The following is a 14,792-nucleotide window of genomic DNA, read 5'->3' on the forward strand; positions in this document are numbered from 1 at the left end:
AAGGTCTGCTGCACTTTGAATCCTAATTTGAAACATACGTAGACTAAAAACGAACAAGTTATCCGTTCTGAAACATAACAGTTAAAAGCATGAATGCCTCAGGCCCTCAAAGACATTTTGAGTTATTCATAAGCTCAGAAGTCAACATCTTGACCTTTATTCTTTGTACTCCTTTGTGAGCCCCTCAGGTTCCAGTTCTTTGTGCATTCATCTTGGTTTTATTATGTCTGTTTCGTATGGTCATTAGGTCTGGAATTTATGATTTCATGAAACAATTTTAATTAAATTCTTAATAATAATAAATTATAAATTATTAATATATATTATTAAATTCATATTTGAATAAGAGACATAAAATGAATTACACTACTGTTCAAGGGTTTGGGGTCAGTAAGATTTTTAATATTAAGAAATGAAAACTTTTACTTTTACAAGGACACATTAAATTAATCAAAAGTGACAGTCAAGACATTTATAAGTAAATATTGTTTTTTTCTATTCATTAAAGAATACATTTGTAAAAATGTATCAAGGTGTTTTCAGCACTGATAACAATGAGAAATGTTTCTGTAATAGCAACTCAACATCTTAGAATGATTTTTAAAGGATCATGTGACAATGAAGACTGGAGTTAATGGCTGCTCCGTTTTAAATTGTAATATTTCACAATATGAGTGTTTTTACTGTATTTTTGTTCAAATACATTCAACCTTGGTTAGCATAAGAGACTTACTTCAAAAACATTTAAAAGTTTGACTCCAACTTTTTAAACAGTAGTGTATATTGTGTACTGATTACTTAGAGTAACTGCAATTAATTCATATTTTAGAGAAAAAAAACATCTAAATGACAAATTGACATTACATTCTTGTAAAAAAATAAAATGCATACATTTTTGATTTAATGAATTGTACCACATTATCATATTAAATCGAAAACCTTATTTTATTCATCCTTATTTAATTAATTTATTTTACTTATTTATATCTTTATTTTAAAGGGGTCATCGGATGCTAAGTTTACTTTTTCATGTTGTTTGAACATTAATGTGTGTTGGCAGTGTATGTACAAATCTACCCTGTAATGGTAAAAATCCATGCAGTGGTTTTTAATTAATCTGTAAAAATAATATCCCCTTTTTCAAATCGAGCCGTTCTCAGATGCCTGTCGGTTCTCAGAGGCCGCTCCCACGATAGTTGATTGACATGAGCTATATCCGTCTATGTTAGCGTGAATCATTCATGATCCAGCTTCACTTACAGCAGAAGTGTGTATAAGCGTTTTTTTAATGAATCTTTGCGATCGCCTTTCCTTATAACATGGTAGTTAGGAAGTTTAGCGGCTAAACGCAGCTAAATGTGGCTAAATGCGGCTAAATGCGGCTAAAGTAAACAAGATCGTCATTCCACAGAGAGAAGAGAGGGGCGGGGTGAGCAGAGCTCATTTGCATTTAAAGGAACAACCCCTTAGAATGAGATGATTTTTGCTGAGCTCATTTTGACAAGGTAAAAAGTGTGTTGTTTTACAAAACCATTGAGAATATTTAAACAAAGTATATTAGAGACTTTTCATTAAGACCCTAAAGAATCAAATCAACTTGTGGAAAATGGGCATCCGATGACCCCTTTAAGGATCATCGGTTTCACTCCTGAATTTCCTGATAATTTACTCCCCCATGTCTTCCGAAATGTTCATGTCTTTCTCTCTTCAGTCGAAAAGTAATTAAGGTTTTTGAGGAAACCATTCCAGGATTTTTCTTCAACAGGTTTAAGGTCTAAATTGCATTTTCAATGCAGCTTCAAAGAGCTCTACATGATCCCAGCTGATGAATAAGGGTCTTACCTAGCAAAACGATTGGTTAGTTTCTAAAAAAAAAAAAAAAGTATATACTTTTTAACCACAAATGCTCATCTTGCACTAGCTCTGCAAGGCGTGTCTATGACTTCACGCATTACATAATCATGTTGGAAAGGTCATGCGCGGTTAGTTCTTCATCTGTGTACTTCAGTTCAAAAAGGTAAAACTTATTGAAAACTTTTGCACATTCGCTTTGTAAACACTGGGTCGGTACTTTCGCCTACGTCACATGTGACCTTTTTAGCCTAACTATGTAATACGTAAGTTTGAGGATTTGTGATTAAAAAGTATAGAATTTTTTATAGATTTTTTTTTAGAAACTGATTGATCGTTTAACTAGATAAGACTCTTTGAAGCCCTTTGAAGCTGCAATGAAACTGCAGTTTAAACCTTCAACTCGCTGATCCCCATTGACTTCCACTATATGGAGAAAAACCCTAGTTTTCTTCCAAAACCTTCATTTTTTTTTGACTGATGAAAAAAGACATAAACATCTTGGATGACATAGGGGTGAGTAAATTATAAGGAAATTCTAATTCTGGAGTGAACTTCTCCTTTAAATCAGTCAAAATTGCCTTAAATATGATTCAGTCAAGTGCTATAAGATTATAGACCAGCTCTGTTAATCTAATGTCCCCAAATATCACTTTAAATGTAGTCTCCTGTTAGATAAAATAACAATAATCATGTGCTTATTGCATCAGACATTTAAATGTCAGGCTAACATCAGAGAGTTTACTGTTAAATGACAAGAAGATTTCTAAATGAGCACAGCTGTGCCAAGTAAACAATTTCAGGATCCTTCTACATTTATTCAGTTTTTTTTTTCTCTCCTGCTCTCTCTCTTCATTTGGAAAATGAGTTTTTTGGATTCAATGATCTGGGCTTCTGCCTTCAGATAGCAGACATAAAATTGGAACTGAGCTGTGAGAAGTAATCTTGAAATATGGGCTAGAATTTGAGCAGTCCATTATTCAGCAAAAGTGAAACACATTTATTACATTCGGTCAAATTAAAGGCCCAAAATACAGTTAAAATAAATGATTTGCACTTCCTGACTCAAGACATTGTTTCTCAAACAGTATGAATAATTCACAGGATATAATGCATCTCAGCACATTCATCTTTTAAACAGCCATCAGGGATTTCTTTTAGGAGCTAGATTTTGGTATATTTCCCCCTTGATTTTTACAGTGGCCAACATGACGAGAGGCTAGAATGTAGGAATACACTAGACAACACATAAATACATTGACTGATTGATTAATTGTGTAATTTGAGGGAAATGGTGACATAAACAGTTATCTATTCAAATTAAATTAAATTAAATTGAAATTTCCTTTGAGAAAAGTCATAATTCTCCTTTTGTGCTAATGATTTGGTTGGTAATTAAGGTCCTTTAAACTCCTGCCCTTTGAAAACCCCATTAATTACGGTTCCTACTGAAGTGCTCTTTTGATATTTTTAGCTTCTTTTTGTACTTCAAGTAAAATTATGAATCTGCCATGGAGAAAATTGTAAGCGTTATTCATATTAAGGGTATAGTTTACTCAAAAAAATGAAAATTTAGTATTTACATGTTGTTCTAAACCTGTATGATTTATGAACAAAAAATAATTGATTTTGACTTTTTTTTAATAAAATGAAAGTCAGTGAAACCCTATGTTGTTTTGGAACTCATTGACTTTCATTGTATATACAAAAGCAGTTCACTCTTCAAAATACCTTCTTGTTTTCTGCATAAGTCAGTCATACAGGTTTGGAACATCATGAGGGTTAGTAAACCCTTTTGGTGAACTAACCTTTTACAATTGTCATTAACCTGCATTCTAGCTTTGTATGTCTACCAGCAGATTTGAATGAATCAGTTTTAGCTCCTAAATCAGAGATTTGCATTTCATGAGTCCTTGTGTGACCCATCTTAGAGACACCCCTCAATTACTCGCCTACCATGAGTAAACTAAACACCATCTGCGTCTCTCAGCTCTCTCAGTGCTATGGTGATACCACCTTGACAAACAGCCCACTTTGACTGCCACAGTGTGGGTTTGGTTTTTATCCCCTACTGGCAAACAATCGGGCATTCAACACAGCCACACATGCCCTGTTTAACTGCTTGAGCTCTGACAGTGTTTACTAAGTCATAAACCACTTAAAATGCTATTTATAGGGAACATTACTGGTTAGTTTAAACAGATCTATCATACCTGACTTCTGACAAGCCAACATCTTTTCTAAGGATCTTCATCAAGATTCCAGCGTGGTGCACCTCCTGCAGGGAACATAAAAGTCTGAAATGATGCGTTTGAAGTGTTATCATGGTAGAATTTGAAAATGAGACATGCTGCTTTCCCTCAGGTCCTCCATGAGCCCTTGATTGATGAGGACCCTGTGTTCATTACCACGTGTACAGAGAGGGAGCTGCGCAAGAGGAAGAAGAGAAAGTTCAGCCTGTGGGTCCGACAGTGCAGCTCCACTGGTTTCATCTGTCAGGTGAATGCATGCACACTCCCGCAGGGAAAAAACAGGCTAATATCTCACAAAAATCATCAAATGCCCCAAAATTAAAATCATGTTTCTAATGAGAAAGACTCGAGAATATTTATTGAGAATATTTTGCTACTCTGTTGCCACAAACAAAGCAATTTTACGCAATTCTTTGATATTTGTTAACACAAATAAATTAGACTACAGAGAGGCACATTATCAAATGGAATCAATGTAATATCATTTATAGAGTCAACAAAGAAAAAGAAAGCTCAGACCACTTAACATAATTGCACTCTTCTCTTGGACTGTGCCTGTTAGAGAAAATAACTGCTGTGCGCCTAGGGAGTGAGGCAAAGAGACAACACCATTTATTGTCCTTACTTTGATTTTTCACTAAATTTTAGTGTCTGTTAGACGTTTTTAAAATAAATCACTTATGGATGCATTTATGTGATACAGTAAAACATTCATATTTTGAAATAATATTACAATTTTAAAAAGAACTGCTTTATATTTTTATATTTTAATACATTTTAAATTGTAATTTATTCTTGTGATGGCAAAATGTTTTTAGCAATCATTACTCCAGTCTTCACTGTCACATGAACCTTTAGAAATCATTCTAATATGCTGAATTGCTGCTCAAGAAACATTTATTATTACTATGCATTTTTGTGGAAACGGTGATACATTTTTGTCAGGATATTCTAATGAATATTAAGTTCAAAAGAAAAGCTTTTTTTTTTTTTTTGAAACCTTGTGTAACATTATAAATGATTTTACTGAAGATGAATTTAATGCATCTTTGCTAAATTAAAGAAAAAACGTACCTCCAACTTTTAAATCGTATAGTGAAATTTTAAGTACAGTATATTTAAAGGAGAAGTCCACTTCCAGAACAAAGATTTACAGATAATGTACCCACCCCTTTGTCATCCAAGATGTTCATGTCTTTCTTTCTTCAGTTGTAAAGAAATTATGTTTTTTGAGGAAAACATTTCAGGATTTTTCTCCATATAATGGACTGATATGGTGCCCTGAGTTTGAACTTCCAAAGTGCAGTTTAAATGCAGCTTCAAACAATCCCAAATGCCGTTGTAAACGATCCTAGCTGAGGAAGAAGGTTCATATCTAGCGAAACGATCAGTTATTTTCATAAAAATAATACAATTTATATACTTTTTAATCTCAAACGCTCATCTTGTCTTATTCTCCCTGAACTATCTGGTTCATGACAGTACGTCAAGACGGTATGTCAAAAAACACATACCGATCATTTCGCTAGGTAAGACCCTTCTTCCTTGGCTGGGATTGTTTACAATCGAATTTGGGATTGTTTTAAGCCGTATTTAAACTGTATTTTGGAAGTTCAAAGTCGGAGCACCATACCAGTCCATTATATGGAGAAAAATCCTGAAATGTTGTCCCCAATAATCAAAAAAATGGGTAATTGCCAATTTTTTCTGAAAACTGTGTGATACAAACTCGCAATTCTTATTTTTTTCTCAGAATTATGTGATACAAATTCGCAATTTGGACTCTTTTTTTTCTCTGAATTATGATACAAACTTACATTTCTGACTTTTTTTTTTAGTTTTCCTAAAAATTGCGTGAAACAAATTCACAATTCTGACTTTTTTTCTCAGAATTGTGTGATAAACTTGCAATTGACTTTTTTTTCAGAATTGCGTGATACAAACTTGCAATTCTGGCTTTTTCTGAAAATTGCGTGACACAAACTCGCAATTCTGACTTTTTTTTTCTCAGAATTGTGTGATAAACTAACAATTGACCTTTTTTTCCAGAATTGTGTGATACAAACTTGCAATTCTGACTTTTTCTCAGAATTGTGATACAAACTCACAATTGTGACTTTTTTCTCAGAATTGTAAGAAACTTAAGACAAACTCACAATTCTGACTTTCGAACACACAAGTTAACTCAGAATTGTGAGAGCATCTTTTTTTCCTCTTAAAATTGGACTTTAAAACTTACAATTGCAATTCTGAGGAAAAAACAGAATTGTGAGATATACACTCACAATTGCAAGAAAAAAGTCAGAATTGCAAGATACAAACTCGCTTTTGCAGGAAAAAAAGTCAGAATTGAGAGTGTTTAATCACTGATAAATCATTCACCGTAATATCCAGAATGTGAAATGTAAATAATCAATAAATAATTCATTTCTCAATGGAAAGAATGTCAGTTCTGATTTATTGTTTAAGCAGCTTTAAACTCTTTCTTCCTCACCAGATCTATGTCCATCTAAAGGAGGGTCCAGGTCCAGATGGTTTGGACACGCTGAAAAACAAACCACAGCTTCACAGTCTGGTGGCCAAGCAGCTCTGTCAGAATCTGGCTGGCCGCAATGCAATCATCTTCACTGGCCCAAGCATCACAAGTCTAAACTTGTTTCAGGAATTTGAGAAACAGGGTAGGTGCTGTAACTCATGTGCAACAGTGCTGCATCTGTCAGTTCCTCGCATCCTTATCTGCTCTACTTTTCTCAGTGAATCCTGCCTTGGCTTTGCTTTACTTCTTTTTTTCCCTTCTCTTTAATCTTCTATCCATCTGATGTTCCTCATCCCCTGCAGTTTTTAATTACACGGTGACAGCATCCTGTGGCAAGGAATAAATGGAAAGAGTGAGAGGAAGTTGACCTTGAGTTCTCACTGCAAACGCGTGTTTCATACTCAAAGATTATTTGAAAGCCTCCAGCTGGGCCGCAAGGAGTGAATGTTAACACAGCTAGAGTGGATTAGGCTGGTGTCCAGCTTCTTTTTTTCTCTCTACATTTGAATCAAAACATTTTACATTATTAGAGAACTAGGTCATAATTGAATGTCATGTTGAATTTATGCATTAGCTTCATGCACTACTGTTCTGTGGCATTTAGGGAGTAATTAACTACAAGTCGTGACTTTCAGTAGTGTGACAGTAGCTCAGCTGTTTTTAAAGCAGCATAGCTTTTTTCAAAAGTAACGTTGTATAACACTACATCATGTTTTTGTTCAATGTCACAGCAAAATAAATTATATTTACCTGAGTTTGCATTCTTATAATAATGGAAAGAAATGTCTTTCTATTGAATTGACCTTGTGAGCTGCAAACAAAAACTTTTGTTGTTTCATAAACAAAAAATTACTAGTCAGTTCTTTTAAAGGTGACATATGTTAAAAAATGTTAACATATATGCTTTTTCCATGTTTAATGGACTAGTTCACTTCTAGAACAAAAATTTACATATAATTTACTCACCCCCTTGTCATCCAAAGAAATTATGTTTTTTGAGGCAAACATTTCAGGATTTCTCTCCATATACTTGACTTCAATGGTGCCTGGAAGTTTGAACTTCCAAAATGCAGTTTAAATGCAGCTTCAAAGGCTCTAAACTCTGCGTGAACTCTGTGTATTCTGGTTCAAGACAGTTAGGGTATGTCAAAAAACTCCCATCTCTTTTTTTGTCTCCAACTTCAAAATCATCCTACATTGCTGCAGAAGTACTGACCCGGTGTTTACAAAGTGAACACGCAAGGAGGGTCAAACATGCTTTACAAAAACAGGGAAAACAGAGATGATTTTAAAGTTGGAGGAGACAATGAGATCAGAGTTTTTCAACATACCCTAACTGTCATGAACTCCAATACACAGAGTTCACACAGAGCTAGACGAGATGAGCATTTGAGGTATATAAATTGTCAATTTTCTTTAGAAAATAACCGGTCGTTTCACTAGATAAGACCCTTATTCCTCGGCTGGGAAGAAGAACCTTACAGGCTTTTGAAGCCACATTTAAACTGCATTTTGGAAGTTCAAAGTCGTGAGCACCATAGAAGTCCATTATGTGGAAAACATTTTTGTTCTGGAAGTGAAGTTCTCCTTTAGGTGCTATAATCGGGCCCCCGGTGCGTCTACCAACCCAGTAAATTTTTTTTGGTAAGCTTTTTTCTGCAAGCTTGTGAAAAAAACAAACAAGCCGCTCAGATTTTGCTCCTCTCGTGACGTAGAAAGGGGATCTTATAATACAATTACTGCCCTTTTAATGTGCACATTTCCACCCACGGCGCGCCATTCTGTTTTCGCATAGCCACTTTCTGTGCATGTGTGCGCTCAAAAAAACCTGTATATCAGAAGTTTAAACTAACATGATTTAAAACGCATGATTTCAGCGTGATAGGCATGATAATCAAAACCAAACAGATGTTTTTGGCAGAGCATCTGAGGCACGAGCTGTAAAGGCACAGCTCTATTCTGGAAAAGAGGGCAGGGAGCAGCAGCTCATTTGCATTTAAAGAGACATGCACGAAAACAGCCTATTTCTGCTTCCACTCAAAAAAGGCATTTTCAAAATGATATGATAAATTATATGTCGAGTATTTTGAGTTGAAACTTAACAGACACATTCTGAGGACATCTGAGACTTGTTACATATTACATATTGTAAAAAGGGGCACAATAGCTCTCCTTTAATGAACAAGACGAGTTATTTTGTTTGAATAAGTCCAGTGAATCTTTCACTGAATTAAATCCAGCAGAACAGTTACTAATTCACACACCATTACAGACCCAAATGCTGAAAAACACAAGCTTGAATGCTTGAACAAAACAGCACAACAAATTGCTGACAAATTGCCTATTTTTCATGCCAAGAGCAGACAGGAAGTCAGTCGACTGAACAACATATGTTCAGTTCAGTAAACTCGTTCGTTCAGAGAGTTCAAAGCAATGACAGTTGATGGTTTTTTCTTTGTAGCAAAATCGTTACTTAGACACTTATGTCTGTTTATAGTTATTTAGTGTTATTTAGCATAATTATCTGATCTATTTTAAAGGATTAGAAATGAAAATTCTGACATTAATTACTCACCCTCACGTTGTTCTAAAGCTATAAGACCTTCGTTCATCTTTGGAACACAAATTAAGATATTCTTGATGAAATCCAAGAGTTTTCTGAGAGCTTTCTGACCCTGCATAGACAGCAATGGTACTACCACATTCAAGGCCCAGAAAGGTAGTAAGGACATTATTAAATTAGTCCATGCACACACATGCATTGTGGTACTCTCGTAAACAAAAAACACAAAAATACAAAAGAAAACAAAAATGATGACTTTATTTCCTTAATTTCTTCTGTTCTGTGTCTGTCCATATATGTATGTGCATTCCTCTGCTTGCAAACAAGGCACAGCACATCAGGTCCTTTTAACTATCCCTTTAAGTTTTAAGGACATTTTACTGCACTTTGTTCATTGCATATGTATATAGGATGGAGATGAAATTCTTCAAGGAAGGATTAGTCACACCATTGTCCCCTTTCCCTGGTGGGGAGGATGAATAATCATCATATCTCAGATCTCATATCAGATTTCTAGGCCATGTTCAGAGAGGCTGCAGCATCTGCCAGTGCTGTGGAGAAGACATCTGCTCACAGCTTCATAGATCAAACATGCAACATTCATGTGACCTCTATTCATCTGATCAGCATTCAAATGTGAACGCTTGTTGTGCCATAGACTGAACGCTCAGGCTAAATATTAATTCTCATCCAGCTCCAAAAATGGATTATTAATTTTGTTCTGTAATATGTTCCCTCTTCTGCAGGCATCTACTGCTGCGGTTTGCTGAGCACCAGGAAGAGCGACTGTACAGGTCTTCCTCAGTCTATGCTGATCAATACCGAGGCTCCACAGCAACGTGGCCAGTCTCACATTAAGATGAGAGGCAATATGTCCATAATCAACTGGTACAACAAAGGCAACTTCAGGTTCCTCACTAACGCCTTCTCTCCCACTAAAGAAGGTAAGAAAAACACACCCAGGACAGGCAGATGATGTTTCTTCTTGCTTCAATAATGCAGCTCCATCAGTTTATAATAAAAGGAAATAAGCAAACTACAAAGCACCTCCCAGAAAGCGTTTCACTATGGCAATCCAAGCTTGGATTGGTTTTACGCTGATGTTTGTGGATTAAGTGGATATTGTGCACATCATAGGATTATAAAAGGCAAAGCCTCATCATATTGCGCTGGTCTTCACTTTTCTTTGATCCATGCTGACAGCAGCTTCACATGGGAAATGTCAGAGCTGATACTAGCTATTTTCAATAGAGAGTGATATAAAGCATTGAGCTGGATCAATTTAATCACATGCATTTTATAAATTCAATCATCTAATTCGTCTTTTTCTTTTTTTATTACAATCCAATAAAAAAGCTATTATATGCATGAAGTGTTCAAAGCACTTCACATTCTCAGAAGGTATATCTAGCTATATGTATTTGGTAAACAAGTAATATTGCTCCTGGTTTATGAGGTCAAGCAAAAGGGAGATTAAATTACAATTTAGATTTAATTCTCTGGAATCTGAAATAATCTGTTTATATAGTAAAAGCTTTTTCTGCTCATCTTTGAGAGCAGGTGTTGCTATACAGTTTTTCAATGAAAACTCAGTGCTAAACCTCTGCCAAGTTTTCTATACATAACCTGAACTAAAATTATCATCCCACCGGCATTCAGCCTTAACTTTTAGACAATTTCTAAGTCTAGTCTATAAAATAATTTCAGTTCGTTTCCCCATAGTCTTTCTCAAAATAGCCTGTTTTAATTTCCAAAAAAGTGCCAGTATTGTAATTTACATGTCACAAGCGCTCCTGAGGAAGGCAGTACGTTGTGCTCTAATGAGCAATAGATTACTACTGAATGCAACAGATGGCAGTTTATTGTACGCTGACAATATCAGAGGGTTCATAATGGTACAGATATAATGAATGGGACTTCTTACTGATTATGTTTCAGTGACATCATGTTTTTGATTCTAACTTAATTACATGTGACTCAGATTAAAATGTACGTAATGACACAAAGTAGGGCTGTCATGATTATCGTGGCCACAAAAAAAAAAAATCACACTAATGATATATCATGATTTTTTTTGTGTGTTTAACCAATGAATCACAGCACTGCATACAAAAGGGACAATTACACTAAACAGAAGAGACTAAAATGCTAACCGTTTTTAGTTTAGCACAGTGTCATAGACGAATTATGAGAAAAACAACATATTTTTACTCCAAACTTGTAGCGTCAATCAAATGTTGAAATGACTTCCTTCTCTGAACTGATTCTTATTTTATAGTATTCTATACAGTAATAAAGTCTATGTCGATTAACATTAAAATATAAATATACATTATCCATATGACAATACATGAGATGGCTTGAAGAACACGAATAAACCATATACTGTTATATTCGTGTGCTAATTCTTATCACGTTTCATCATACAAAACATTTCTTTCTGCATTTTATTCAGCTACAATGACATCTTGATGTCTTTGTCCATATAAGGGAGTTCCTGGAAAGTGTTTTTTTTATTACTCATTTGAGTCTCGCTTGCGGACTTCCTGCACAAATGCACCCTCCGGTGTCCGGTATATATGAAGAAAATCACACTTGAGAGTTTAACGCTCCATAATGGCGCTGGTGCTGGATTATTATGTGCCATATGTGTACTGTTTTTTTTTAAAGGGGTCATCGGATGCCCATTTTCCACGTTGATATGATTCTTTAGGGTCTTAATGAGAAGTCTGTAACATACTTTGGTTAAAATTTCTCAGTGGTTGTGTAAAACAACACCCTTTTTACCTTGTGAAAATCACTCCTTTTCAAAGCTAGCTGTTTTAGTGCATTTTCCTTCAAATGCTAATGAGCTCTGCTCACCCCGCCCCTCTCTTCTGTGGGGTGACGAGCCGTAATGTTTACTTTAGCTGCATTTAGCTGCGAAACTTGCTAACTAGCACATTATTAGGAAAGGCAATTTGCAAAGATGCATAAAAAACCCTTACACTCATTTCTGCTGTAGGTGAAGTTGGATCACGAATGATTTGCGTGAACATAAACGCATTTATGTAGATCGCCGAGTGCATTTCCCTCTAAAACGAAAGTAACGTTAATCCTCTGCATCTTCAGCGGCTTGGGAATAAATTATGACTGCTATGTTCATTATTACATCCAACAACAAAACACCTCAATCACTCAATCAGAGATATTTTTGTCTTCCCCTGCACCGGAGTTGACACTCCGACAGTCGAACTGTTTACAGCTCACTCAGGGCGGGTCTAAGGTAAGACAGTCATGTCAATCAACTATCGTGGGAGCGGCCTTGGTCTGTGTGACATCACAACGACAAAAAAGTTGAGAATGGCCTGATTTGAAAAAGGGAATTTTAAAGATTTAAAATATACCACTGGGTGGATTTTTATCATTGTAGGGTGGTTGTGTACACACACTGCCAACACACATTTATGTTCAAACATTTAAAAATGAATTTTGCATCCGGTGACCCCTTTGAATTTTGCCAATATTGGTATATTGCGACACCCCTAATTAACAAAATTTCATTATTTAAATATCACGATTATTGTCAATGCCTATATATCACGACAATGATAATGCTAATACAAAGGATATATGATGAGTGATTACTGCCTACCAAGGTTGCGTGCCATTCAAAACAGAACTGAGAATGACATTTATAATTTAATTGGAGAATTTGAACTGATTTTTAATTGAGGTTGCACACAAGATGCAGAATTTAATAATTAATTATATAATTTAAAAGTTAGTGTAAGAAAGTAGAAATAAAATTACTAGAAATTCCAAGAAAGGCATCTGTAATTTCTAACAAACACTTTATATGTTGACTTGATAAAAACTTGTTTGTAAGTTTAAAAAAAGCCTTGAAGTTTGCAGGTTTCTCAGACAGAGAAAGAGGATCAATTCAGGAAATTATTCTTCCTGTTCCGATTAAAATTTCAATTAAACTCTGTGTTTTGCAGCCAGTACTGATGTAAGACATCTACTCTGGGCCAAAAATAACATTCTGACACAGATGGCTCATTTACTTCAGACTGTTTACAGAAGTCAAAGAAATGTCTAAAGTCGACTAATATGATGTCTATCGGCCAAAAGCAGCTGCATAAATGTGAACGTTTAACACAAAAATGACAACATAAACAAAAACACTGACTGCGTTTAGCCATCCATGTTTATGAAAAAGTCCACTTCCAGAACAAAAATTCACAGATAATGTACTCACCCCCTTGTCATCTAAGAGGTTCATGTCTTTCTTTCTTCAATCATAAAGAAATTATGTTTTTTGAGGAAAACATTTCAGGATCCATATAATGGACTGCTATGGTGCCCCGAGTTTAAACTTCCAAAATGCAGCTTCAAACGATCCCAAATGCAGTTGTAAATGATCCCAGCCGAGGAAGAAGGGTCTTATCTAGCAAAACGATCTGTTATTTTCATTAAAAAAAGTAAAATTTTGATGCTTTTTAATTTCAAATGCTCGTCTTGTCTTGCTCTGCCTGAACTCTGTGTATTCTGACTCAAGACAGTCAAAAAACTCCAATCATATTTTCTCCCTCAACTTCAAAAAAAATTTAAAAATCATTGCTGCAGAAGTACCGACCCAGTCTTTGCAAAGTGAACATGCAAAGATTAAAGACCCTTAAAAAAGGTAAAACAGTGATATAGGGCAATTTTGAAGTTGAGGGAGATCATGATATTTTTCGACATACCCTAACTGTCATGAACCAGAAAAACTGAGTTCAGGCAGAGCAAAACAAGATGAGGATTTGACATTTAAAAGTATATAAACTGTATTATTTTTATGAAAATAACCAATCGTTTCATTAGATAAGACCCTTCTTCCTTGGAGTACATTTTCTGTAAATTTTTGTTCTGGACGTGGACTTCTCCTTTAATGATGTCACAGAATTTACAGGTATTTTGAAACTAATGTGTGAATGGTGCTTTACCGGTAAAAAGACGACACCCCATTGCCTTTGTAAACAGTGCATTTTTGCATTTACCGGTAAAGTCGTTCCAGGTAATTTTGTGGCAATTTATTGTTATTACTGTGAGAAATGGGCTAATTTGTCTGTCTTTCATTAATATCCATATCACATTGTCCATCAAATTATTAGAAATATAGGAAAGATATAGAAGTTCAGAGTTTGAAATCAAGTGGAAATACAACAAAACATTGGATTTCTTAGAGATTTTTTTAAATCTACATTTATGCTTGTGATCAGTAAAGACATGATTCATGCTGCTAACAAAACAGAAGATTGTCGTTGCTAAGATACAGCAAAAAAAAAAAACTGCACAGTCCTTCCTTACTGTCAGATGTTAAATCCTCTTGTCTGCTGACTGTGATTGACATTTCTTCCTGGACTGTCCTAGGGGTGATCATTAAAAGGAAGAGCGGAGAAATCCCATGTCCCCTTGCTGTGGAGGCCTTCGCTGCACACCTGAGTTACATCTGCAAATATGATGACAAGTACAGCAAGTAAGTTTGACCAATTAAGTCTGTTTTACAATGAACCTTTAGGACACATACATGCATTTTATAGTTCACTCAACTAATGTTTTTCCAACT

At 35.2% G+C, this 14,792-nt stretch overlaps 1 protein-coding gene across 1 annotated transcript in view; it reads left to right on the forward strand.

Moving 5' to 3' along the window:
• Positions 1–14,792, forward strand: part of pgbd5 (piggyBac transposable element derived 5) — a 30,316-nt gene that overhangs the window by 12,530 nt on the left and 2,994 nt on the right. Inside the window, exons 3-6 of the mRNA XM_051126700.1 lie at positions 4,216–4,350; positions 6,601–6,781; positions 9,949–10,146; positions 14,597–14,702. Coding sequence (XP_050982657.1) covers positions 4,216–4,350; positions 6,601–6,781; positions 9,949–10,146; positions 14,597–14,702 — 620 coding nt within the window. The remainder of the gene's footprint in view (positions 1–4,215; positions 4,351–6,600; positions 6,782–9,948; positions 10,147–14,596; positions 14,703–14,792) is intronic.

The sequence above is a fragment of the Labeo rohita genome, chromosome 13, assembly GCF_022985175.1.
Source record: "Labeo rohita strain BAU-BD-2019 chromosome 13, IGBB_LRoh.1.0, whole genome shotgun sequence".
Classification (NCBI taxonomy): Eukaryota; Metazoa; Chordata; class Actinopteri; order Cypriniformes; family Cyprinidae; genus Labeo; species Labeo rohita.